Source organism: Plectropomus leopardus, chromosome 9 (genome assembly GCF_026936395.1).
Source record: "Plectropomus leopardus strain MGB_pleo_1.0 chromosome 9, ASM2693639v1, whole genome shotgun sequence".
NCBI lineage: Eukaryota > Metazoa > Chordata > Actinopteri > Perciformes > Serranidae > Plectropomus > Plectropomus leopardus.
Window position 1 is genome coordinate 36,521,348 of NC_142184.1, and position 21,485 is coordinate 36,542,832.

Here is a 21,485-nt window from a genome sequence, read left to right on the forward strand (position 1 = left end):
ATAAGGCTTTGGGGGACGTTTAGTGTGACAGCGGCATACATGTAATATAGTAAGCTAACGATGGGTCACAAATGCGCAACAAAATGTTTTGACGACACTAAATAGGAGGGCTGGGTGATATGGCTTTAATATGATATTGTGATATTTTAAGGCTATATCTTGATACAAAATATATATCTCAATATTTTGAAATTACTTTTAAACTAATGTTAACGACTAAAATATAAAATATAAAATTATTGAATGGACTACAGTTTCAATAAAGTTAAATAAAGCAGTTACTGTTATATGATAAAGTTGAATACACTACTGTCATAATAACATTTCATAAAAAACAGTTATAAGGAAGTTAAATAAAGTACTTTCATATTGAAATTTTGTATTGTTACAATTAAATAAATGAAAGAGGGACCCATGGTGCTTTTATTGTGAACGACCTGGCTTTGCAAGTCGCTCTGGTGCTCCGTGGTCGCAAAATTTGATTAAATAGTTACGATCGGAGCTCTGCAAATACAAACACACACCTCACCTGCTCACACTACCGACACTACCACTCATTAATTCTGACTGTTACTGTGGCACCGTTAAACCTGATGATTTATTCTCTGTAAGCTGGAAACAAACTAAGAGCTCTCCAGTTCAGATATTATATGCAAATCGCAGTAGTGCTCCATGGTCCTAAAATGTCAAGGTCTGGAGCTCTGCAAAAGCCCTGCTCTGTGTATGTGTGTGTGTCAGTAAATAAATAAAATAAACATGTTTACAGCCTGATACAAAAATGGTTTTGGTCTCTAGAGTTAATTTTCTTGCTCATGACAGCTGTAAAGGGATTTGAATTTTTAAATAACTCACCTGTTTACATTTTATTAAGGCTAAAAGCAATGTATAATTAAGGGCAGACCACCTTGATTGTCCTTGGCTTGTCAGTCAGATTCACTCCTCGCTTCTCCACAGCTCCACCCTCTCGCCCAAATATGGTCAAGTCAAGTCAAGTCAGTTTTATTTATAAAGGCCATTATCACAAATCACAATTTGCCTCAGAGGGCTTTACAGCATGACATCCCTCACTTCTGTCACTTCTGACTCCAGAAAACCAAGATGATTGAAATGCCAAACTCAAGGCTTCAAAATGGGAGTCCACAAACCAATGGGTGAAGTCACAGTATCTATGTCCATTATTTATACAGCCTATGGTTCAACCCATATTTGCTCTCACTGGGCTGATCTGTGTAGGTCTCTTTTATAGTAAACTGGTTGAACTGCATATCTTGTGTCAAGACAATTATAAACGGGCGTTGCAAACTTGCCCATGTAACTACATACCTATAGTTTTTATTTATGTTTTATGTGATCAAGTTTTGAGATTTCCTCTTGTTGAAATTGTGCCTCCACTCCAATACACAAGATTCATGTTTGTCTGTGCTCATCAAAGCTTTGAAAAAGATATTTCAGAGACATAAATGGGTCTACAGTGAGTCTCAGCAGGTTTCCACCTTTTACTTGGGCCAATTTCTACTAATGTATCTTACTCTCTTCTTTCTTTTTTCTTTTTGATATGAGGAGTTAGGAAATTTGCTCTTTGTGATGAATTTCACACACTTGACATATATCCTTGTTTGTAATACCAGTCATAGTTTGGTTGCCAGCTCTCTGAGTTCCCAAGTGAGATCACTGAAGTTATGGAGAAGTAGTTTTTCAAACAGTTGCTCGATACATGAAAGACATGAATCAAATACACTAATACCTAACATATTTACCAGCTTTTTCCCAAAGCAGTTTATTTACCAAATGAAAGATAACATTGTCAGGATTTTCCCTAGAAAGCTGTTTTCCCCCACACGACCTGAATGCAGCACAAGTGTGAAGATTCTTTCCTCAGAGTCTGAAGTAAACAAATGATTCAGCACTGTTAGGGCTCCAGTAAACACACAAAATTACAAATGTTAACGATGGTCCGTCCTGCACATCATAATCGCCAATCCAAATAGATGAAACTGCACTTGTCCTTTGAACCAAGTAGCTCTGGGAGGATTAACTCCAAAATATAATTCCCCACAACAGCCAGAGCTACAGTTTTTGTAATATTAGCATAGTCCACAGTCATATTTCCTTGTTTAGGGAGTTGTCGCTTTTCACCTTTGCAGCATGCTTTTGTTTCTGCTTTTGTGTTAGTGGTGGGTTTGGTTGCTGGGTTGAGGTGTCATGTTTAGGTACAGGGTTGTTTCAGAAAGTAAGAGCAAACCTGTGTTCAAGAAATTCTGTCTCATAAAGCAGGTTTAGCTGAGTGTGACCTGTTCCCATTGAAATGTGACCTTCCAAACCAGCCTGGTCCTTGTAAGTCTAGTTTTCAGGCTAATCTTCACCTCAGACTTTACTAAGGTTACAATTACTCTGCCAGGTGGAAACACAGCTATCTGTATTTAACTTCCTCCCAAGTTGTCCTTCGGAGCACATGAGGCATTTAGCACAGTTTATTTAACACTTGGCCCTCTGTTATTACTTATTAATTCAGAATTTGTCAATTTCAAGTATCTGCATATAGTATTCCAGACCAAATATGGGCTTCCAAATGCACTGTACACATTTGCTTTAGGCTATTTAACTACTTTGACTAAAGCAAATGAGAAAGTTTGATCCACAGCTACAGCTTGTCAGTGAAAGTCAACATTTACTCACATTTAAAATGACAACTCACAAAATAGATAAAGAAATGTATAACAGACACCAAGAAACAATTTTATTAAGAAAATTCCAACATTATTTCCATGGTGGTACCATTATTTCGATTTTACAAATCCAATTGTAAAATCCAACTTATAAAGAACTTGAGTTCCTAGGAAATAAGTAAAAATGAAATTTGAAATGAAAACTTCCTGTATGGGGTCTTATTTCATAGTTGAAATTTTGGATGTTGGAATTAAAAAACAATTAAACAATAAAAGAGCCATTGAGTTTTGCTAGAGTAGTTGGGGGGTCCTGTGATCTTGATTGGTGTTAGGTGGTTATAAAACTCAGTCTCAGCTATCTTAAGTCTATTTCTTCCTCTTGAAATTCATTCATTAATGGTTGAGAAGCGGGGTACACCATGGACATGTTGCCAGACTGTCACAGGGCTGACACAGAAGCCGTGTTTCCATCAAAAGCTTTCAGTATTGTACCTTTAGTACCAAAAGCACCACCTACGAAGAGGTACCTAGACCCTAGATCTGTGTAGCATTTTCACCGCAGACAGTACTCTTACGTGTGGGTATAGTTGTTGTTACTCACTGCTCTGTCCAGCAGCACTGGCTGTATTTCCTTGTTCTTCAGTGATACAGAGTGAAGTCTGTATACAGTTTATCTTCCACAGAACAGAGCTACATGCTGACATTGTTAGAACAAAAAAGAGCAGGCTGCAGTGAGAGTCTCTCTCTATGGGATATTTTTATATAGCGGGTTTGTGCATTGACTCGGTGTTTAGTGCTGCTAGAGCGCTCCAGAACGACACTCAGAAATGTGTTTTTTCTTCAAGAATGGATTAAAAATATGCATTTCAAACGATCTGGTTGCAGTTAATATGAATGTTTTAAACGCTTAAATGCTCCACTCATTACTGTATGTCATCCAAGAAGAGGTTCTTCTGCAGAAAGTGAATGTCAGGGACAGTTTAAAATAACACAAACAGTACAATAACAATAACACAAGAGGCTAAAAATATGCGCTGATCAACCACCCGACCAGCAAACCACAAACTTTATATATTACAGCAGCACAACTGTCAGGAGTGAGGACATAGATGAGTGCTACAGCACAGTGCGTGTGTGTGTGTGTGTGTGTGTGTGTGTGTGTGTGTGTGTGTGTGTGTGAGACAGAGAGAAGGGGGAGAAGTTGAAGGAGGACCACTTCACGCAATATTTGTGTAAGCTATTAATAACTTAATCAGAATGCTGCTTCATCACTTTTTGTCGCTGCTGTCCAAACCGTTGTGATGTTTTTTAGCCTGATCAATCACTAAGTATGACACAGCACGGTTCTCATTAACATAACTGATATGAACTGAACTGTTAGTGTAGTGTTTATTTTAAAAGACCATAATTCTTTTTGTAAAAAAAATGAAATAATGACTAAATATATGATATATTGTAAATATGTTGTAATATAAATGCTGCAAATTTTCACTTTACAAACATGTCGGCACAAACATGTCGACCAAAAATGTGCCCAAATGTGTTTTTTGGTGGGCATCCATTTTATTCTTTGCTAAGAACAAATCCCAAGTAAGAAAACATTGGTGAATGTCAGAAACTTTGTAAAAACTATATCAGTAGGTTTTAAGATGAGATTTCTTCTTGAGACTTGTTGGTGAACGAGGCCTTTTGTCTTTAGATGTGAAAGGCTGTCAGACTTATGTCTTTTTAAAATCTTTTTAAAGTCTTTTTAAAGTCTTTTAGTGTGTGTGGGAGCCATTCGTGTGACCACATCATGTTCTTTATGAAACAAATGAATCCTTGTTAGGTTTGTTTGGCTTTTCAAAATCAGCCCTGCTTTTCAAAGACTTCCTGAAATGTCTCTCAAGATGTTTCTCACTCCACTTTTGGTTGAGTACAAGTGGACACACGCATAACATGAAATCAGTGTTGTGATGTAGTGATGCAGGTTAACAGTATTTATCAAACATGTTTGTAAGGGAAGGAAGCAGAACCATTTACTCAGCCAACTCCTGTCTGTGTTGTCCATGTCAACAGCCCAAAGGTAACCTCATCTCTGATGTGGCTGGGAAACACACTTAGTACAGTAGCTGGAGTAACAAGGCCTACACTTGGGTTCATAATTAGAGTTTGTCATTTTATGTCTAATCCCTCTCAAAGGAATAGTCCACCAATTTCTGTCTTTGGAGTATTTATAGCTTAAATCCCAAAGAAAAGAAAATATACAGAGACTTCATTTCTGCAGCATAATCCACATCTCCATATTTGATCTGTGTACTCAGTACGAATGTTGGCAACATAATGTGAAGCAAACTAGTTTCACTTAATTTCAGCCTGAGCAGAAACCTAATCAGCCGAAGCACTACAAACACAGGAAGCTATCAAGGGAAGTGAGTGTTGTTATGTGACGGTTTCATTGAGCAGCTGCTGCTTTTGTTTCTTCAGCAGCCATCCCGTCAGCTGAAGATGAAGATGGACGACAAGGAGCCCTCAAGAGGTTCAGTGCTATGTGGTCCTCCTTCCGCAAGGGCAAAAGAGATAGTGAGTATTACAGTGCATTAATTTCTTTTGTCTTGTTCACTGTTACCTTAGTGTCCAGTCAGAAGTGGGAAAGGTGGTGCTGGATGATGAGTCAAACTTTGATTAGGGGTTTAACCACTGCTGATATTTTCTTAGTCCTTGCTGTAGCGGTCACAGGTTCGACCCTGACCTGCGGCCATTTGCTGTATGGCATCCATTCTTTCTTTCCATACCAATAAAAACACACCAAACAGTCACAACCATGGAAACATGACAAAAAAAGGAATTCCTGGCTCTCAGACATTTACGGCTGCTATTCCTCTTCTTTTAGTTAGCTGCTTACTACTGCTTGCTGCATGGGTCAGTTGCACAACATGTTGCATAAAGCATCACACCTTTCTGCTCATGATCCCATCCTGCCAGCTGTTCCTTTTAAATAGTACTTGATGCTGCGCTATTACTACCTCCATTGCCAGCTCAAACTAGAGACAACTCTATCCCCTCACTCTGCGACTGGACCTTTTTTTGCAGAAAAGTGAGGCGGCATAATGTTGTGATATTCCCACCTTGCAGCGTAAAAGGAGCTAAAGAGAGGGGTGTGAGAAGGAGAATTCTTTTTCAGGAATTATATTCAATAAAGTGGGACATTCTCAGTCACTTGAGTCATTTTGAGGAGATCACAGCATAATCTGTAATGTGCAATGTAATGTGTAGAGCTATTTAAAAGGTAAAAGCCATGATCAAATTTCAGGCAACTTGGCTACAGATGTTCCACAAATTGCAGAAAATTGGTGAATTTAGAAAATTGTTTTTAAAATGTCCAGACATTATATTTATAATTAAAATAATTGTTAGAAAATAATTGTTAGAAAATAATAATAATAATAATAATAATAATAATAATAATAATGATTATTATTATTATTATTATTATTATTATTATTATTATTATTATTATTATTATTATTACAATTATTTTTGCCAATTTTGTGGTCATTTTGTCTTACCTCTCTCATTGCCTTTTCCCCATATTTTTGAAAAAAAAAATCAGGCAGTTTACTATGGTTTTCAAAGGGTTAAGCAACACATGTAAGTTTTACAAAAGTAGGAGTTTTTGGAGCACTATTTTATTGGATCAGTGACATAGTGTAGTGGTTTTAGTTTTTCTAATGACCCCGTGTTTTTGACACCTGGATCGTTAGCTGTAATTTGTACAGCACATAAAGAGTAGCCTGCTTTGTTGCCACATTCACAAACAGCTGTGTCAGTGTGGAAACACTCTCAAGAACTGGGAGCCGCACCAGCAGGCCTAAAACACACAAGACACAAGGAAAAAAAGCTCTTGCTGTTGTGCCTTTATTTTAGACAAAAAGAGAGGAATGCAGCAGAGAACACGTGAACAGGCTGGTAGCCAGTGAAGAAGACAGGACGAAGCTGGGCTGTCTGTGGGGTGAATAATGGTCTCTGAACGCAGCAGTAGAGAGCTGTTAGCAGGAGAGATGGATGGGTGGAGGACTCTGGGCCAGCGTCTGTGGGAAAACATGTGTTGTAATAAAATAATTCCATCAGCAGAGTGACAATTGTATATCATAGTGGATATTGAGACATCACACTCTGACTCCTCCATCAGTTTTCAACAACAGCGACAGCATGATTATCAGTAGAAATATTCAAAAATATTACCTCATAATACTGACTTTACTGTAACAATGAATTCATTTTACAACCACAGTGTTACACACCTATAAACTATGTTAACAACACCCATCAGCACATGCTTACAAATTCATAAGAATTAAATCATTTCTACAAACACTGTAAAATAGTATCATGATAATGGGATACACATTGAGTTTAAGATTTTCTCAGGAGATGCAGTCTGAGGTGACTCTTTGAAGGTGGGGAGATACTTTACTATAACATACAAAGTTGTGGCAATGTGGGCATCACGATCGATCAGATCAAGTTGGACTGAGTCCATTCTGGTCTAAGCTGGTCACTGTTGACAGTAAGGGGGTGAAATCATGCAGTGTATGGTCTGATTGATTCTAATGGTTTGCCGTTTCATCAGACTACTTCCTGTCTACATGGTGTATGACCGTACAAGTGTGTGACCTCCTGAAGAGGTGCGCTACTTACTTTCAGTTTTTCAGACTAATAAATACACAATAGAAACCCACAAAATGTTAAGAAAAGTAATATTCTTACTCCTATTTTCCTTATTTAACAGAGAAATACATCTGTACACCTTTTGAATTCAGCCTACTCTGGGTCATGGAAGACTGAAGAGAATTGACTTGTTTACTCATCATTAAACACACTTCATTCAAACTCGACAGAAACAAAATAAAATCCACCCAAACTTCTTGGTTACTTTTGTTAGTAATCAAGTTAGTAAGTCTACTGTTCCAAAAATCACCAGCTCCAGTTTGGTCAAAATAAATCCTTAATTGCTGGCCGTCAGCTGTTTACAGTCCTGTAACTTCTCCCTCCACCACTGGGTGTCACAGTGTCTTTCAGCTCAGCTGCCTGTTCCACCAGTAGACACCAGAAACTGAGCTTTGGTGCGTGCTGTGCACTACATACAGTGAGTTTAATAGAAAGAGGAGCACCTTATTTATGACAGTATTAAAAAAAACATACCTTGAGAATTTCCTAATAACCAGGCATACTGTAACACCATCATACCACCCAAGCCTAGTTGGAAAAATAATTTAAAGGAAAAGTTTAACAATTACATACTGGAGCTGTTTCTTGGTGAGCAGCATCCTGGAGTTGTGTTGTTAAAGTGTGGTTGTCAGGTTTGGTTGTGTTCTGCTGGCATAGAAGTCGAATTTTAAAACAAGGATCGCTGAGAAAGAATAGTGTTGTTCATCAAAGGCATTCTTAAAGATTTGGCTCTGTCTTGTTGGCCAACTCTCTCCACCATCACATCCAAAGCTCCTCCTGTGTTTAGTAATTGTTCCAGTCTCCACAGCAGGGAGTGTGAGGTCACAGGCCTGTAGTGTGTCAGGACTGAAAGGCATGGCCCTACTCCAGTACAAACCGTAACAGGTCAGGATCAAGAGCAGATCTAGTGAGGCCTGCAAACCTTTTAGTCTGGATCACAAGCACAATGCATTTCTACATTTCTGTGTAGGAGTCAAAGATCCTGAGCCTACAGAGCCTCCGGGCCCGTCAGTGGCAGACAACACATCCCGACAGCTGCGCTACGTCAGTGGTCAGTACTTCTTTGAGTATCTGGTGGTGGTCAGCCTGAAGAAGACCAAGGATGGCAGCAGCTATGAACCTCTGATCACCTACCAGTTCCCAAAGGTTAGTATGATGTGAGAAGGTATATATGACCTACTACATATATGTAGGTTGAGCTACTACATAAAACCAAACCTGGGGTCTCACAGATTACATAGTTATGCACTCTCCTCTTGTAAAAGACAAAACTGTGTGTTCTGACATAACACAGGTGACATAAGTGCCATATTCATAAAGTTACTTACATAAGTAAATTTACATAAACAAATGTAATTTTAACCCAAACCGTGATTTTATTTTGTTGCCTAAACCTAAAGTTGTTGTTGAAACCTATGTTTCCTGGGAACACGGAAGTTTATTTTGAAAGGACATTGTAGCATGTAACAAATAGGAATTGACACTCCGTCCCTGAGTGTCTCAAACTTTATTGTTTGCATAAGGCAAGTGTAGGGCCACTCACCAAACTGGTGTGTTTGAAGAATGCTGTCTCATATATATTGGCTAAAGCTGCACAGGGTGACTAAAGTTGGTGGTTGTGAGAAGTTTAAACCACAATAAGACAGCTGATTTTTTTCTTAAAAAAATCTAACTCATTTGATTTCACACCTCCATGTATAACACTGTTATAGGACCCAGTGGAATCCTAGAATTAGGAACCATATATTCAGTAATGTTCATTAGACAAATATGAGTCATAACCACTCTTCAGCCTCTGGTTTGATGGCAGTGAGTTTGTGGTTATGGTTGATAGTGCTGCAGCTGTGATGCTGCTACAGCAGCACTGGGTATGGCCATCTTGTTGTGGGTGTTGAATGATTTTTCTGCCTCCACCGTTCAGCTTTGACTGCATGAGTAGCACCTGTGACCTCAGATGTCTATGGATGTTTTCACATGTAGTCCTCTTTGAAAGAACTGAACTCAGTCCTCTCAAAGTAGACCAAAAAATAGACCAACAGAAAAGAGACCCCGTTCTTTTTTGTAATCATATTGTGAGGTCATTTGAAAGAGGACTCAGGTCTCGTTTCTGGTCCACTTCAGCTCTGATGGGGTCTCAATCCCTTTTCTGTTCACACTATAAACATATGTGTATCTGCATCTATCCATCTATTTATCTATCTATTCATCCATCTGTCCGTCTGCAATATGGACCTAAAGTAAACCAAACTTTAGTTTGCTTCAGAGGGATCTGAGCTCGTTTGGAGTGTCTGAGAGAGTGTCTGGAGAGTCACTGGTCTGAGTAAGCTTGGAAGGCTAAATAGACCAAGTGCGAAAACACCCTTAAAAAGAGATTTCTGGGGCGCCTGGTGGCTCAGTGGATAGAGTGGCGCCCCATATACAAAGGTTGTATCCTTGCCACAGCAGCTGTGGGTTTTTTTCCTGGCCTCGACCCTTTGCTGCATGTTGCCCCCTCTCTCTCTCTTTCTTTTACACGCTTAAACTGTCCTGTCCATCAAAGGCAATGAAAGCCCAAAAAAATACTCGCTAAAAATTTAAAAAAAAAAAAAAAAAAGGTTTCTCACCAACATGCATCATTTCAGAAGTGGGGTGATTGGTCTTGTTGTGAAAGGGACCTACATTTCTGCCTTTACGTGTGCCACAACCAAGTCCAAATTACCAGCTTATATCCTCCAGATGTTTAACTGAGTTAGTCAGGTGCAGCCACTGGAACTGAGGTGTCTTGCAGGAGAAGTGGGAAATGTTGTTACCATCGTTAAGCATGGAAAAGGGATGTTCATACCGTGTAGTGCAAACATTGATTTGTTTTTTCAAAGAGCAGCTGTTTGGTTGTTTACTTTCAGAGAGATGGGATGGCGAGGTTTCAGAAGGAGGAGGAGGAGAAGACGCTTAAGGCCATCACTCTCTTTTGTTTCCCAGAGGGCATCAACTGGGCTCCTTTGACTGAATACCACAGGTACAGCTGCTCCTTTGTCAGATGTTTCATCTCTTTGATAACTTTAATTCCTGTATTCATGGTTGTGTTCATTGGTCATCAGTGTATATCCCTCGTTCTGAGTTTTCCTGATGTATTTCCAGTGAGACGTTCTCTTTTGTTCTGACTGAGATTGACGGCAGCAGGAGAAATGGATACTGCAGGAGGTTACTGGTCAGTGTGTAGACTGAAGGTATTGTCGCTATGTCATCAGTTGGATCTCCTTTTCCAGTGTTCATTAAATATCCTCTTTGACTGTCCAATCTGCAGCCTGGAGGGAAAGGAGCTCGACCACCTGAGGCATATTGCATCATCAGCTCGTTGGCGTGTTTTGGCCTCTTCTCCAAGGTGCGTCCAACTCAGCATGTCTAAATGGGCTCATCTTTTTTAATAACTTTTACATTATTTCTTAATGCAACTAAACTTAGCTGAAAATTTTGAATTTCCAAAACTGTCATTTCAAAACTAACTAACTAAAGGAAACTCAAAAATGTGAATTTGTAACCAAGTAGGTGTATTTTATTAGTGGTAGTGCCATCAACTTTAAGATCAGCAGTCATTATTTAGTTCTTCACCACTGTTCCTTTATTTATCAGGTGCTTCAGTCATTCTGAATCACGTGTTTCCAATAAGGAGTTCTTCCCTTTTTCACCTGTGACATATACTGATGGGTTCAGGAAGAACTATTCTCATTAATATTTAAACCATTTTATTTTATACCATCATATCTTCTCTTAAGCACAATGATAATTGTGGTATATTTTAAAATTTGTTTAATTGTGACATATTGCAATGAGACATAAATAAATGTATATCACAGCAGCCCTTTCCCTGAACTGAGCATCCATCTGTGGCCAGGAAAATAACTGTTTTCTCACTCGTGCATAAAGGTAAAGCAAACGGAAACTATAAAACGTCCAAACACCAATGATAGGTGATGCATGGTGTAAAGTTAGTAGTGGTGCTGAAAGTTAATGTAACATATACAAACAGAGGCAAGTTCCATGTGTTGATAATCCATGTATATTATGCTTGGGTGGGGACAGAAAGTAAACAGGGCAGTGCTGTCTGCCGTCCTCAGGTGTCTGTGCAGAACACTGTCCTTTTGTGATAGGTCATTTAAGCCTCAGCCATGGGATGCAGCTTGCTCTCCTGAGGAATCCATCCTCTGACACGGTGCAATTTACCATATGGCAACAACGCATGTTTTTCAAATTGACGTGTTTCTGTAATCGATCGTGTAGATAAATCGCCCTAGCCTGTACAAATTATAGGTTCTTCCATTGTGTTTAAAAGATAGAAGATTTTCTGGGCTTTCCAAAAAAGCTGTCAGAGCTGTGCTCATAGTGGGGACTTATTTACAGAGGGCTTCTTTGATAAATGACAGTTTTGAGATGGTCATATTTTTGTATTAAGCTTCCTTCTTTTTTGATCCATATGTTTGCCCTGTTAAATTGTTCTTAAAAATGTGCTCTTATTGCAAACTCAGTACTTCCTGTATCCATTTCAAATGAAGAGTCATGTAGCATTTCAGGACACAGTCTCTTCCCATCATCCCCTTACTTGCACAGGTGCTGTTCATTACCTCAAATGTACGTATTGCTATTTTGTGGCGCTTGTTTGGTACTGCAAAACACAGTGTGGCTGGGTCATGAACACATATACACCCACAGTGACTCAACTAGCACAGTGCCACTTCAGGTGATCCAGAACAGCAAAGTGTTGAAAACAGCATGATTAGAATGTTCAATTTATTAAATTACAGCAGTCCTCAATCTTTTGACTCAAACATATCAGAACCATGTTGTGTAAAATGTTGCTTAATTACACTCAAAGAACAAATATTACTTGGATGGACAGAAAATGGCAGATGAACATTTACTATCCAGGAACTCACATTATAGACACAACCACGGACTGTCTGCAGCAAGCTGGCCACAGTTCAGCACAGTGACTAAACAGGTTTCAGTCATAGGCTGGGTTTATGAAGAAGTTTGGGTAACAGTAGTGTTTATCAGTACTGTATGATGTATGATGGTGTGTTTGTGTGCAGATATTTGATGAGGTGGAGAAGCGGCGGCAGATTTCCATGGCCATGATCTACCCATTCATGCAGAAGCTGAGGGAGGCTCCATTCCCAGCTCCAGGAAACACTGTGGAGATTAAGAGCTTCATTCCTGAGTCGGGCACTGAGGTCAGACCAAAACCCCTCCTCCCGCTCATAAGTCTGATAAGAGCTCAGTGATATAGCTATCAGAAGTAAATACAGTAACCGATGACTGTGCAGATCCTCAGAGGAATTTCTCTTCTTGTCTTGGTGGCAGTGTATCATGAAACCTGATAGGCTTTATATCAGATTTTAACTTTTATGACTCAGATTAGCTCAGTTTTACTGAAATTACTCCAACAATTTCTGGTGCAGCAGTGAAATTAATAGATGAGCTGCAGATCCTTGTTTTAACAACCAGCTCAGTAATATTTTAAGGGACACTCTATTTTTGTTCAGTGGCAAACTCAGTCAGATGAAGAGATATATGATAATACAAAGAATTGTTACATTGAAAACACCAATTTGCATAGGCTTGTGCCTTCTGAAATATGGGATGTTCCTGAAGAAGGTGCAAGCCGATACAGGTTAGTGTAATTTTTAATCTTTCTAGCCCGATGAACTTAAGGCCTTTTATGCTTTTCAAACCATCTTGGGTGCTTGGATCTGGATCTTTTATACCACAATCTTTAGTTCGAAGTTCCTCATTTTTAAATATTCCCTTCCATGAGCAGCAATAGTTTGAGGGACACCAGATGCGATCCTGCTGCCCCTTTTTCACAAAGTTGTTTGTTTAATCTCTGAATGAGGCAACATCTCTTAGAAAAAGCTGCTTGCACAAAGAAACACGAGCAGTTACATTATCAAACAGGTTGAAAACAAGCCTCCAAGTAGGGCAAACATATTTGGAATTGAAAGTAAATTTGAATAGTAACACACCCACTGCACACAGCTTTTTTCTACACTCTCAGTTCTATCACCTAATGTGATAGGTTAAATCATCTGACTGAAATGTCAGTATCCTGCAGAATCTTCAAATGCATTGAGTTCAGTTTCCTCCATAAAAGGCATTCTTGGGTATTAAGGCTCACATTTAATTTGTCAGTCTGAAATCTTGTCTCTTGCCAGCTGTGTGCAGCAATGTTAGAACCAAAATGTTTCTGTATCTGATTGTGGGCCATCAGGAGATGTTCTACACTCAAAAACTAAAAGAAGAATTATGCTGCTGGAGGCTTTATTGTGGAGGTTCAGAAAGCACCAATCAGACCTGCAGAAAACACTGTCACTGCTGTTCACTACAGTTGCTGGGAATTCATTATCTCACAATTGACAATACTTTCATCACTGAATGCATCAGACTTTTAGTGGTTAATCCATCCACTTTTTACATACAATTTCACTAAAATGACAGTGGCACAAATATTAAAGAGTAACTTTAATTTTAGTTTAGTTTTCCTTACTGGAACCTATTTTCCCATGTTTTTATGTCTAAGTAACTAATGAGAATAACATTTTTTAGATTAGTCCAGTATTTAGAGCACTGCAGACAGCAACAGCCAAATGCTGCTCTGTAATTCCTGCAGAATCAATGTACGTCCACTGAAAATGTTTGTTTTTGTCAGTGACAGGCCCAGATTGTTATTGTCAGTGTCTGACAACATTATGGAAATGATTCTTCTTCTTTGTTAAAGAGTAAGATCCTTTTTGTTTTACCAAAAATAGCCCTGAAATTGCTGTTGCCAAATTAACCAGACTCCATTAAAATAAACGGTAATTTTAGCATGTATAGAACCAGCATATTTTCACATCCAGCTGGGTGAATTAAGACTTTATTTCAACCAAACCAGAGTTGTTGGTTGTTAGAATAGTGGAGAGATAAACCAAGACGGTTGTGAAACAAAAAGGATCTTACTCTTGAACAATGAGGTAGACCTCTGGATCCTTTTTATAATGTTGTCGACACTTACTGTAACAATAACAATCTGATTCTGTCAGTGGCAAAAACAAACACTTTCAGAGGATGTAAATTGGTGGTGGCTGCAGTGCTGTCTCAATACTGGATCAATTTAAAAAATTGTTCTAATTCGTCACTTAGACCTGGGATGTGCAAACTTTTTTGAAAATGGGCCAGCTGTTCCTCTCATTATTTGAGTTATTAACAAGAAAATCACATACAAATGACACAACCACAACTGTTCTTTCAACAGCAAAACAGCAGCCTTCTCTGTTGACCTTATGCAAGGCAAGGCAGCTTAATTTCTTTAGCACATTTCATACAATAGGGCAAGTGCTTTACAGCAATAATAGATTCAAACATAATAAAAGATACAGATTTATCATAAAAGAGATAAGATATAAAAGGTAAAATCAATTACTAAATGATTTTAAAAAATAGATTTAAAAAATCACTATTAAAAATAGCAAAAGTGCAGACAAGAGGTGCAAAGACTAAAATGATTTAAAACTCCACCTGCTAATGACTACAAAATAAGTTTATAGTCATTAGCAGGTGGAGTAAGCAGTGTAAAATGCTTCTTTGCTGTGGCCACCTGCTACGTAGCATGAAACATCTACTGTTAGGTAACCGCTAGTTTGCTTGTTTACCATCTGTTTATGAAAACACATTACACACTCTGTGATAGTCCTGCCATCGTTAGGTGAATGACCATAAATGCAAAGTGCTTGATTAGCCAGTGTTGTTTCAGTTATAAATTATATTTTGAAAGACAAGCTGAGGACTGTTTAAAATTAGTCTGAGGGCCACAATTGGCCCCCTGGCCATACTTTGGACATGACTGCCTTAGATGCAAGAAAACGGGAAAATAGGGTCCAGGTTGGAAATGCCAAAATACAACTGAACTGAACTATGCAGAAACCTTGAGCACTACTAAATAAAAACTATATTGTAAACAAACCACAATTTCCTTTAAAGTGAAAAAGATGTCAAAAGTTTCTAAATCTAGACAGAATACATGTAAGTCAGAGATTTCAGACAGCTATAAATAACGAGAGCAGCTGGGATCTCAATCCACAGTAATCCAGAGGATGTCCCAATATCTAGCAGTCAGTTGGGACCTCAGCCAAGCTGTGTTAAAGAACTATGACTACATTTAGTGACACAAGAGGCAAACACTGAGCATACACTGCAAGGAAAGTCCCCAGCTTTTTAGAAAAAAATCTACACATGCTGACAGAGCAGAGCATGAGTGCACTGTAGGCCAGTGACTTTAAATAGTGAGATCTTCCAGGTGGGTGTGTTCATGTGGAGTCGTGTCTGAACCTGTTTCAAATTACCTAACCTTTACCTCAGAGCAGAAACCTAACACTCCAATCCGGCTGCATACCATGTTTGAGCAGTTATCTCGAGTATTTACTGATTGTGGCCATTGTTTGAGCTGTACTCCCAGTGACCAGCCCTCAGGGTGAAGGAAGGACAAAGACAGGGTTCACCGACAGGGCTCATGATGGCAGTGTTGTTCTAAATATGAAATAATAATACGGAATGGAGGAAAAAAATTTGAAAAGCTCTAAAAGTAACCTGAAGCTCATCCCTTCCTTTAGAACAAAGAAAGGCTTAGTGCAGGGATACTCAACTGGCTTTGCTTTGGGGCCACCTTTGCAAAATGACAGGAGGCCAGGACCAGTCCAGCAGCCCCATACATGTTTCTAAGATTTCAAGCCTTATTTAGGATCTAAGGACGTTTTTAGAATCATAGGACATTTCTGGGATTTTTAGGACTTTTCTAGGATTTTAGGACATTTAAAGGATTTTAGGATGTTCCTAGAATTTTAGGACATTTCTAGAATTAAAGGACATTTCTAGGATTTTAGGAAAGTTTTAGTACTTAAGATGTTTCAAGGATTTTAGGACATTTCTAGGATTTTAGGACATTTCTAGATTTATAGGACATTTCTACGACTTTAGGGCATTTTTAGTGCTTTTAGATGTTTAAGGATTTTAGGGGATTTCTCAAATTTCAGGACGTTTTTAGGATTTTAGGACATGTCTCAGGTTTCAATACAATTCTAGTATTTTAGGTTTCTAGGAATTATGACATTCTTTGTATTTTAGGAGATTTCTAGGATATTACAACAATTCTAGGATTTTAAGGCAGTTTCTCTGAATTTAGGACATTAGGATCTTGGCTAGGACCTCGGTCGGGGGGCGTGGGGGATCCTCCACTGGCCCTTTTTTGATAAACAAGCTCTATTTTGATGATGTTTTACGCATTTTGACACTTAGGTATACTAAAAGTACAAAAACAATTCCCAGTGTGAATTGCTTTTTTTTATCGTGAATTAGAAAATGGCTGTTTTTGGCCCCTGGGCCATAAGTTTAGTATCACTGGCTTAGTGTCTTCAGAATCAGACAGGGTATAGCAAGAGTTGGAGGTCGGTGCCTTGTCAGTTGACATGCTGGTTCCACTGTTGACATATTTGTGACATTGGTTACTCTCCACTAGATCATCAGGCTGACCCGACCGCTGGATTCCTGGCTGGAACACGTGAACTTCGCCACGCTGTTCGGCTGTCTGACAGATGAGGAGGTGTTGCTAGTGTTTGCTGCCGCTGTCTTGGAGAGGCGGATCATTTTCATCGCGGATGAACTGGGGTAAGATACGCTCTCCTGTACACTCACACAGATATAGATGACATGGAGACCTATTCAACTTTGTGTTTTCCACAGTGACTTCAAACGCATTGTTAGGACTTTTGTGAAGTTTTGATGTCACAGATACACTATGCAAAGACATAATCTGCTGCTGTGCAGTTACAGTCATACACTGGCTGTAATTATGGTGCAAGGACATTGAATGCACAGGTGTGGAAGACACAGAAACACTAATCAATTAGAGCAGATTGGGCTTTTTTGAAAGGGGGTCTGAAAGAGACAGATGCTGAAACGGAGCATTTCAAACAGAAGGTGAATACAGATTTATTTAGGCAGACTTTATAAGAAAAATACCACATTTTTTGAACGTTAAAGTTCATAAACATGGTCTAGTAGAAACCCCAAAGAAAAACCTCAAAATGAGCATTAAACAGTACTTTTAAAGGCTTATGTTAGAAACACCAATTCTCAGTTTAATATAAACTCATCTGCCTCATATTTTAAACTTAAACTATAAAATGTGCACGTTTCACCTTGGAAGCCTGAGGCTAATAAAATGGCATAACCCTCCCTTTCATTGAAAGATTTAATGTGAAAACTCCCATGGGAGAATGTTTTTTGATAGTAACTTATCTTTAATCAAATAATTCTCAAAATATAAGTTTGGAATTATTGAATAAAAAACATTATTAGTGTTAAAAAAAGGAGAGTGTAATCACAAAGTGGTGAGGATAACATGACTGATTTGTCACTGCTGCAGTCAGTGCTGTTGAATGGACCTTGAATTTAATTTAAGATTGTGAGTTATTATAGTTCAGTTATCCAACCCCTTTTAATGTTTGATCAGCCTCTGTCATTTCAAAGTTAGCCATTATTCAGATACTGAAATGGTGCGGAGTTTGTGCCTGGTTAGAAAGTGCTTTTGACAGAGTTGTGAAGTCTGATTGGCTGATGTGGTGACTTAGAGAAAACGTCGAGCCATTAGGGTCATTGGCATGGCATCGGCAGTGAAGGAAGGCATAATTTGAATTACTATACAGCACAAATATAAGGAAGAGATGAAATTACTTGAGTGTGTGATCAAGCATCAAATCTGAACAGTTTAGAATCGGTTGTGATATCAGCTCTCTTGTCTCTCTGCAGCACATTATCCCAGGTCATTCATGCAGTAGCAGCCCTCCTTTACCCCTTCACCTGGCAGCACACCTTGATCTCTATTGTTCCTGAGATCCTGATCGATGTAGTGATGGCACCCACCCCTTACCTGCTGGGAGTCCAGAAACACCTGCTGGACCTGGTCACTGACCAGGGTGATGTGAGTTTTTATGGAGAACACAACAAAACATCCTTATAAGCAGCAAAAACTTTGCTTGACTTGTGCAGAAGCAGGTTCTACGACCTTCTTATTCTGTCCACTCCAGCATGGTTGTCATGTTGTTTATCCATACATCCGTCTTTACGTTCTTCCATTTTCATGAACACCATACCTCACGAACACCCTGAAGGGTTTCTTTCAGATTTTTTTTTTCAAATTTGGCACAAACATTCACTTTTACTCAAGGATGAATTGTTTAGATTTAGGTGGTCATAGATCAAAGGTCACGGCCACTGTTACCTTGCATTTGTCTCATTCTCATGAAATTATATCTAAAGATGGCTTTGAGGGAGTTTCTTCAAATTTGGCACAAATGCCCACTTGGATTCAAGAATGAACTGATGAGATTTTGGTGATTGAAGGTCAAAGGTCAAGGTCATTGTGACCTCATAGTACATGTTATTGCCCATAACTTAAGAGTTCAAACATATCCATGTTTTCACAGACATGGATGTAAACTATAAGTGCAACTTGACTGGCTTGCAACCACATGATGGTAATTCTAGTTTTCTCTGTCACACAGCTGCTGGTGGTCGACTTATCGGAGGAGAAAACAGAGACTTTCATTGTTTCAGTAAGTGCTGTATCAACGAAAATATCTGAGCAAATGATCATTTCTAATTTTGAAATTCACAGAAAACCATGCAGTCAAAGATAAAACAGTCAAAATTGTAAAATGTTCCTTTTCCAGATTGGTGACGAAAGCTCTATTCTGCCCCCGAAGCTCCAAACTGAAATACTAGAGGCTCTAAGTAACAGACAAAAAGCATCAAGTGAGTGAACACAACCAAAGTCAAATCCTGGTGTATCAGCTAGGAGCAGAAATAAAGTTCCATCATCACAAATGTCTTCTGTCTTCCCTCACAGAGGTGGAGGAGATGAACCGGGTGGTGTCCGAAGCCTTCCTGCATTTCTTTGTGAAAATAGTCGGCCATTACAGCTCGTATGTGAAAAAAGGTTGCGCTGGAGAGCCGGGGGTGTTTGAGAAGAGAAGTTTCTACAAGGCCATTGAGTCCAAGACCACCCGACACTTTGTCAAGAAGTTCATCCAGACACAGATGTTTGACCTGTTCATCCAGGAGGTGGAGCAGCAGCAGCCTGGACCAGAGCAAGGTGAGAGCAGGGAACAATTCACACACACACAAAAAAAAATTACTCCAACTCAAAAATATAATCCAGTAGAATGTTGCGTTAGCTGGCTGCACACATTACATCTGTCAGAGCTCTGCGTTTCAATGCATCAGTCCAACAATCAGTCCAGTGGCAGTCCAGCAGCTATCTGTCAGACCAGTCTCCAAATATCAATCATTACTTGACTCATGGCTTCCTCAGAACCTCATTAGTGAATCGCAGTGCAGCATCGAGGTCTGATGGAGGACGAATAGCCATGTCCTCATTTCCAAACTAATTCTAACTAGGTGAGTGTGCAGGTGGTGGACGCTATTGTCCCACAGTGCACTGTGGAAACAAATTATGGATGGGTGAAAGGAGAAGCTGCTGCAGAAGCAAGCAACATATCTTAACAAGCATTAACCCTTAATGTAAAGGATTTACCCCTGACTGTGTGATACTGGGTACTATGTGTCGTGAACTTGTAATGTCTGTTTTGTTGTACTTGTGACTACTGCCTGTATCCCAAATTGCCCCTCAGGGACATAAAAGTTTTACCTTACCTTTACTTAACTTCTAGACCCAGCACAATAATAAATAATAAATGGTTAAGTTTCACTTTCAGTGTGCCTAGCATTCTGCTGTTCCATCTGTGTCCAGAGTACACTCTACGCCCTGCTAGTGTGGTGGAATCACTAACCAAACAGTATATATATTCCAATAGCATTCCTCATGAACAGTCCAGCTCCAAAAATGTAAAATCAATATGTGGCTGCGGTGATTAATAAATACTTTTTTATTTACTTTTTACTTTACTTTATTTTGAAACAGTAGCCTTATGTTATGTTGTTGCTACTGGCTGAAGTGTGGAGAAGCTTGGCAACCGTTCTGAGTAGCAGTAGCCTGCATATAAAATACTTTGGAAAAATCTATAGATTGGATTGTCTACTGATATAGGTTACAATTGCATTACTTACTGCAAAATTACACTAACAGGTGGAGCCACTGCTTTTTTTCTGTGAAAAAAAGAAATACTCATTCAGTTATAATTCCTGCAAGTCAAACATTTTACAGCAAGCAGCACCACATTGCAGGAGTCCAAAAAAAGTTGTATTAATGCTTTAAGGGCACATAATTGTACATCTTATTGGATCACTTTACTTAGTGTTCATGCAAACTGTTAAGTTGGAATCTCTTATCTGAATGATTTCAGTCAGTTTGAAGAAGTAATTGTCCATACAACTGCAGCTACTGTGTAGTTATATCCAGAAACATTTCATATTTTACTATAAGTTACTATAAGTCTTGAATTCATATTGAAACAACATGATGTTTTTAAAGTGCACTAATTGAAGCTCCTGCCCTTTGTCCTTCAGGAATATTTCACAAAAAGATCCTTGAATACCAGGAGAAGAGGAAAAGGGACAAGGCGAAGAAACACTAGGTCTCAGCCTGGGACCCTGGCTGTATATAAAGGAGTACATAGGAATAAGATGTGAATGTTGCACTGTGTGTTTCATGTCCTGTGTCAGTTTGGTATGTAAGTATGTTCCAATGTGTGAATTACTGTATGGCTATGTTGCTGCTACTCTGTGAAACACTGGCACAATGAGAGACTTCGGTCCCACGTGGTGGTTCTCAGCCTGTGGCCACAGTCTGTTGCTGAAGAGCAGGAAAATCATTTCAAATAAAGACTACTTTTTTAAGTCCACTCACCTACAGTCTCTGATTAATAGGTGAGGAGTCCCACTAACTCGAAGCCTTTTGTATTTAACAACCTGTGTTTTGCGCTCTCTCGTTCTCTTTTTTTACTTTTCTTTAGTTCTTTTTTCATTTGTGACTGACTTGATGAACAAAAAAATAGAACCTCTTACTTTTCTATGAACAATGCAGTAAATTTAACACAGCAGTCCGGTCTAAAAGATAAATAATAACCATGCCTGAGTTACCTA

General features: G+C 39.0%; 1 protein-coding gene across 5 annotated transcripts in view; it reads left to right on the top strand.

Moving 5' to 3' along the window:
• LOC121946812 (DENN domain-containing protein 2D-like) overlaps positions 1 to 21,244 on the top strand; it is a 35,544-nt gene extending 14,300 nt beyond the window's left edge. For 3 of the 5 annotated variants that reach the window (XM_042491577.2, XM_042491578.2, XM_042491579.2), the window contains 12 exons: positions 5,133 to 5,228; positions 8,347 to 8,522; positions 10,259 to 10,371; positions 10,494 to 10,563; positions 10,660 to 10,737; positions 12,443 to 12,583; positions 16,900 to 17,048; positions 18,192 to 18,363; positions 18,947 to 18,997; positions 19,115 to 19,196; positions 19,291 to 19,536; positions 20,910 to 21,244. In XM_042491577.2, the coding sequence (XP_042347511.2) occupies positions 5,133 to 5,228; positions 8,347 to 8,522; positions 10,259 to 10,371; positions 10,494 to 10,563; positions 10,660 to 10,737; positions 12,443 to 12,583; positions 16,900 to 17,048; positions 18,192 to 18,363; positions 18,947 to 18,997; positions 19,115 to 19,196; positions 19,291 to 19,536; positions 20,910 to 20,977 (1,442 nt within the window). In that variant the 3' untranslated portion in view covers positions 20,978 to 21,244. The remainder of the gene's footprint in view (positions 1 to 5,132; positions 5,229 to 8,346; positions 8,523 to 10,258; positions 10,372 to 10,493; positions 10,564 to 10,659; positions 10,738 to 12,442; positions 12,584 to 16,899; positions 17,049 to 18,191; positions 18,364 to 18,946; positions 18,998 to 19,114; positions 19,197 to 19,290; positions 19,537 to 20,909) is intronic. The other 2 variants (XM_088082668.1, XM_042491580.2) reach the window with 1 other exon arrangement.
• The last annotated feature ends 241 nt before the right edge of the window (positions 21,245 to 21,485 follow it).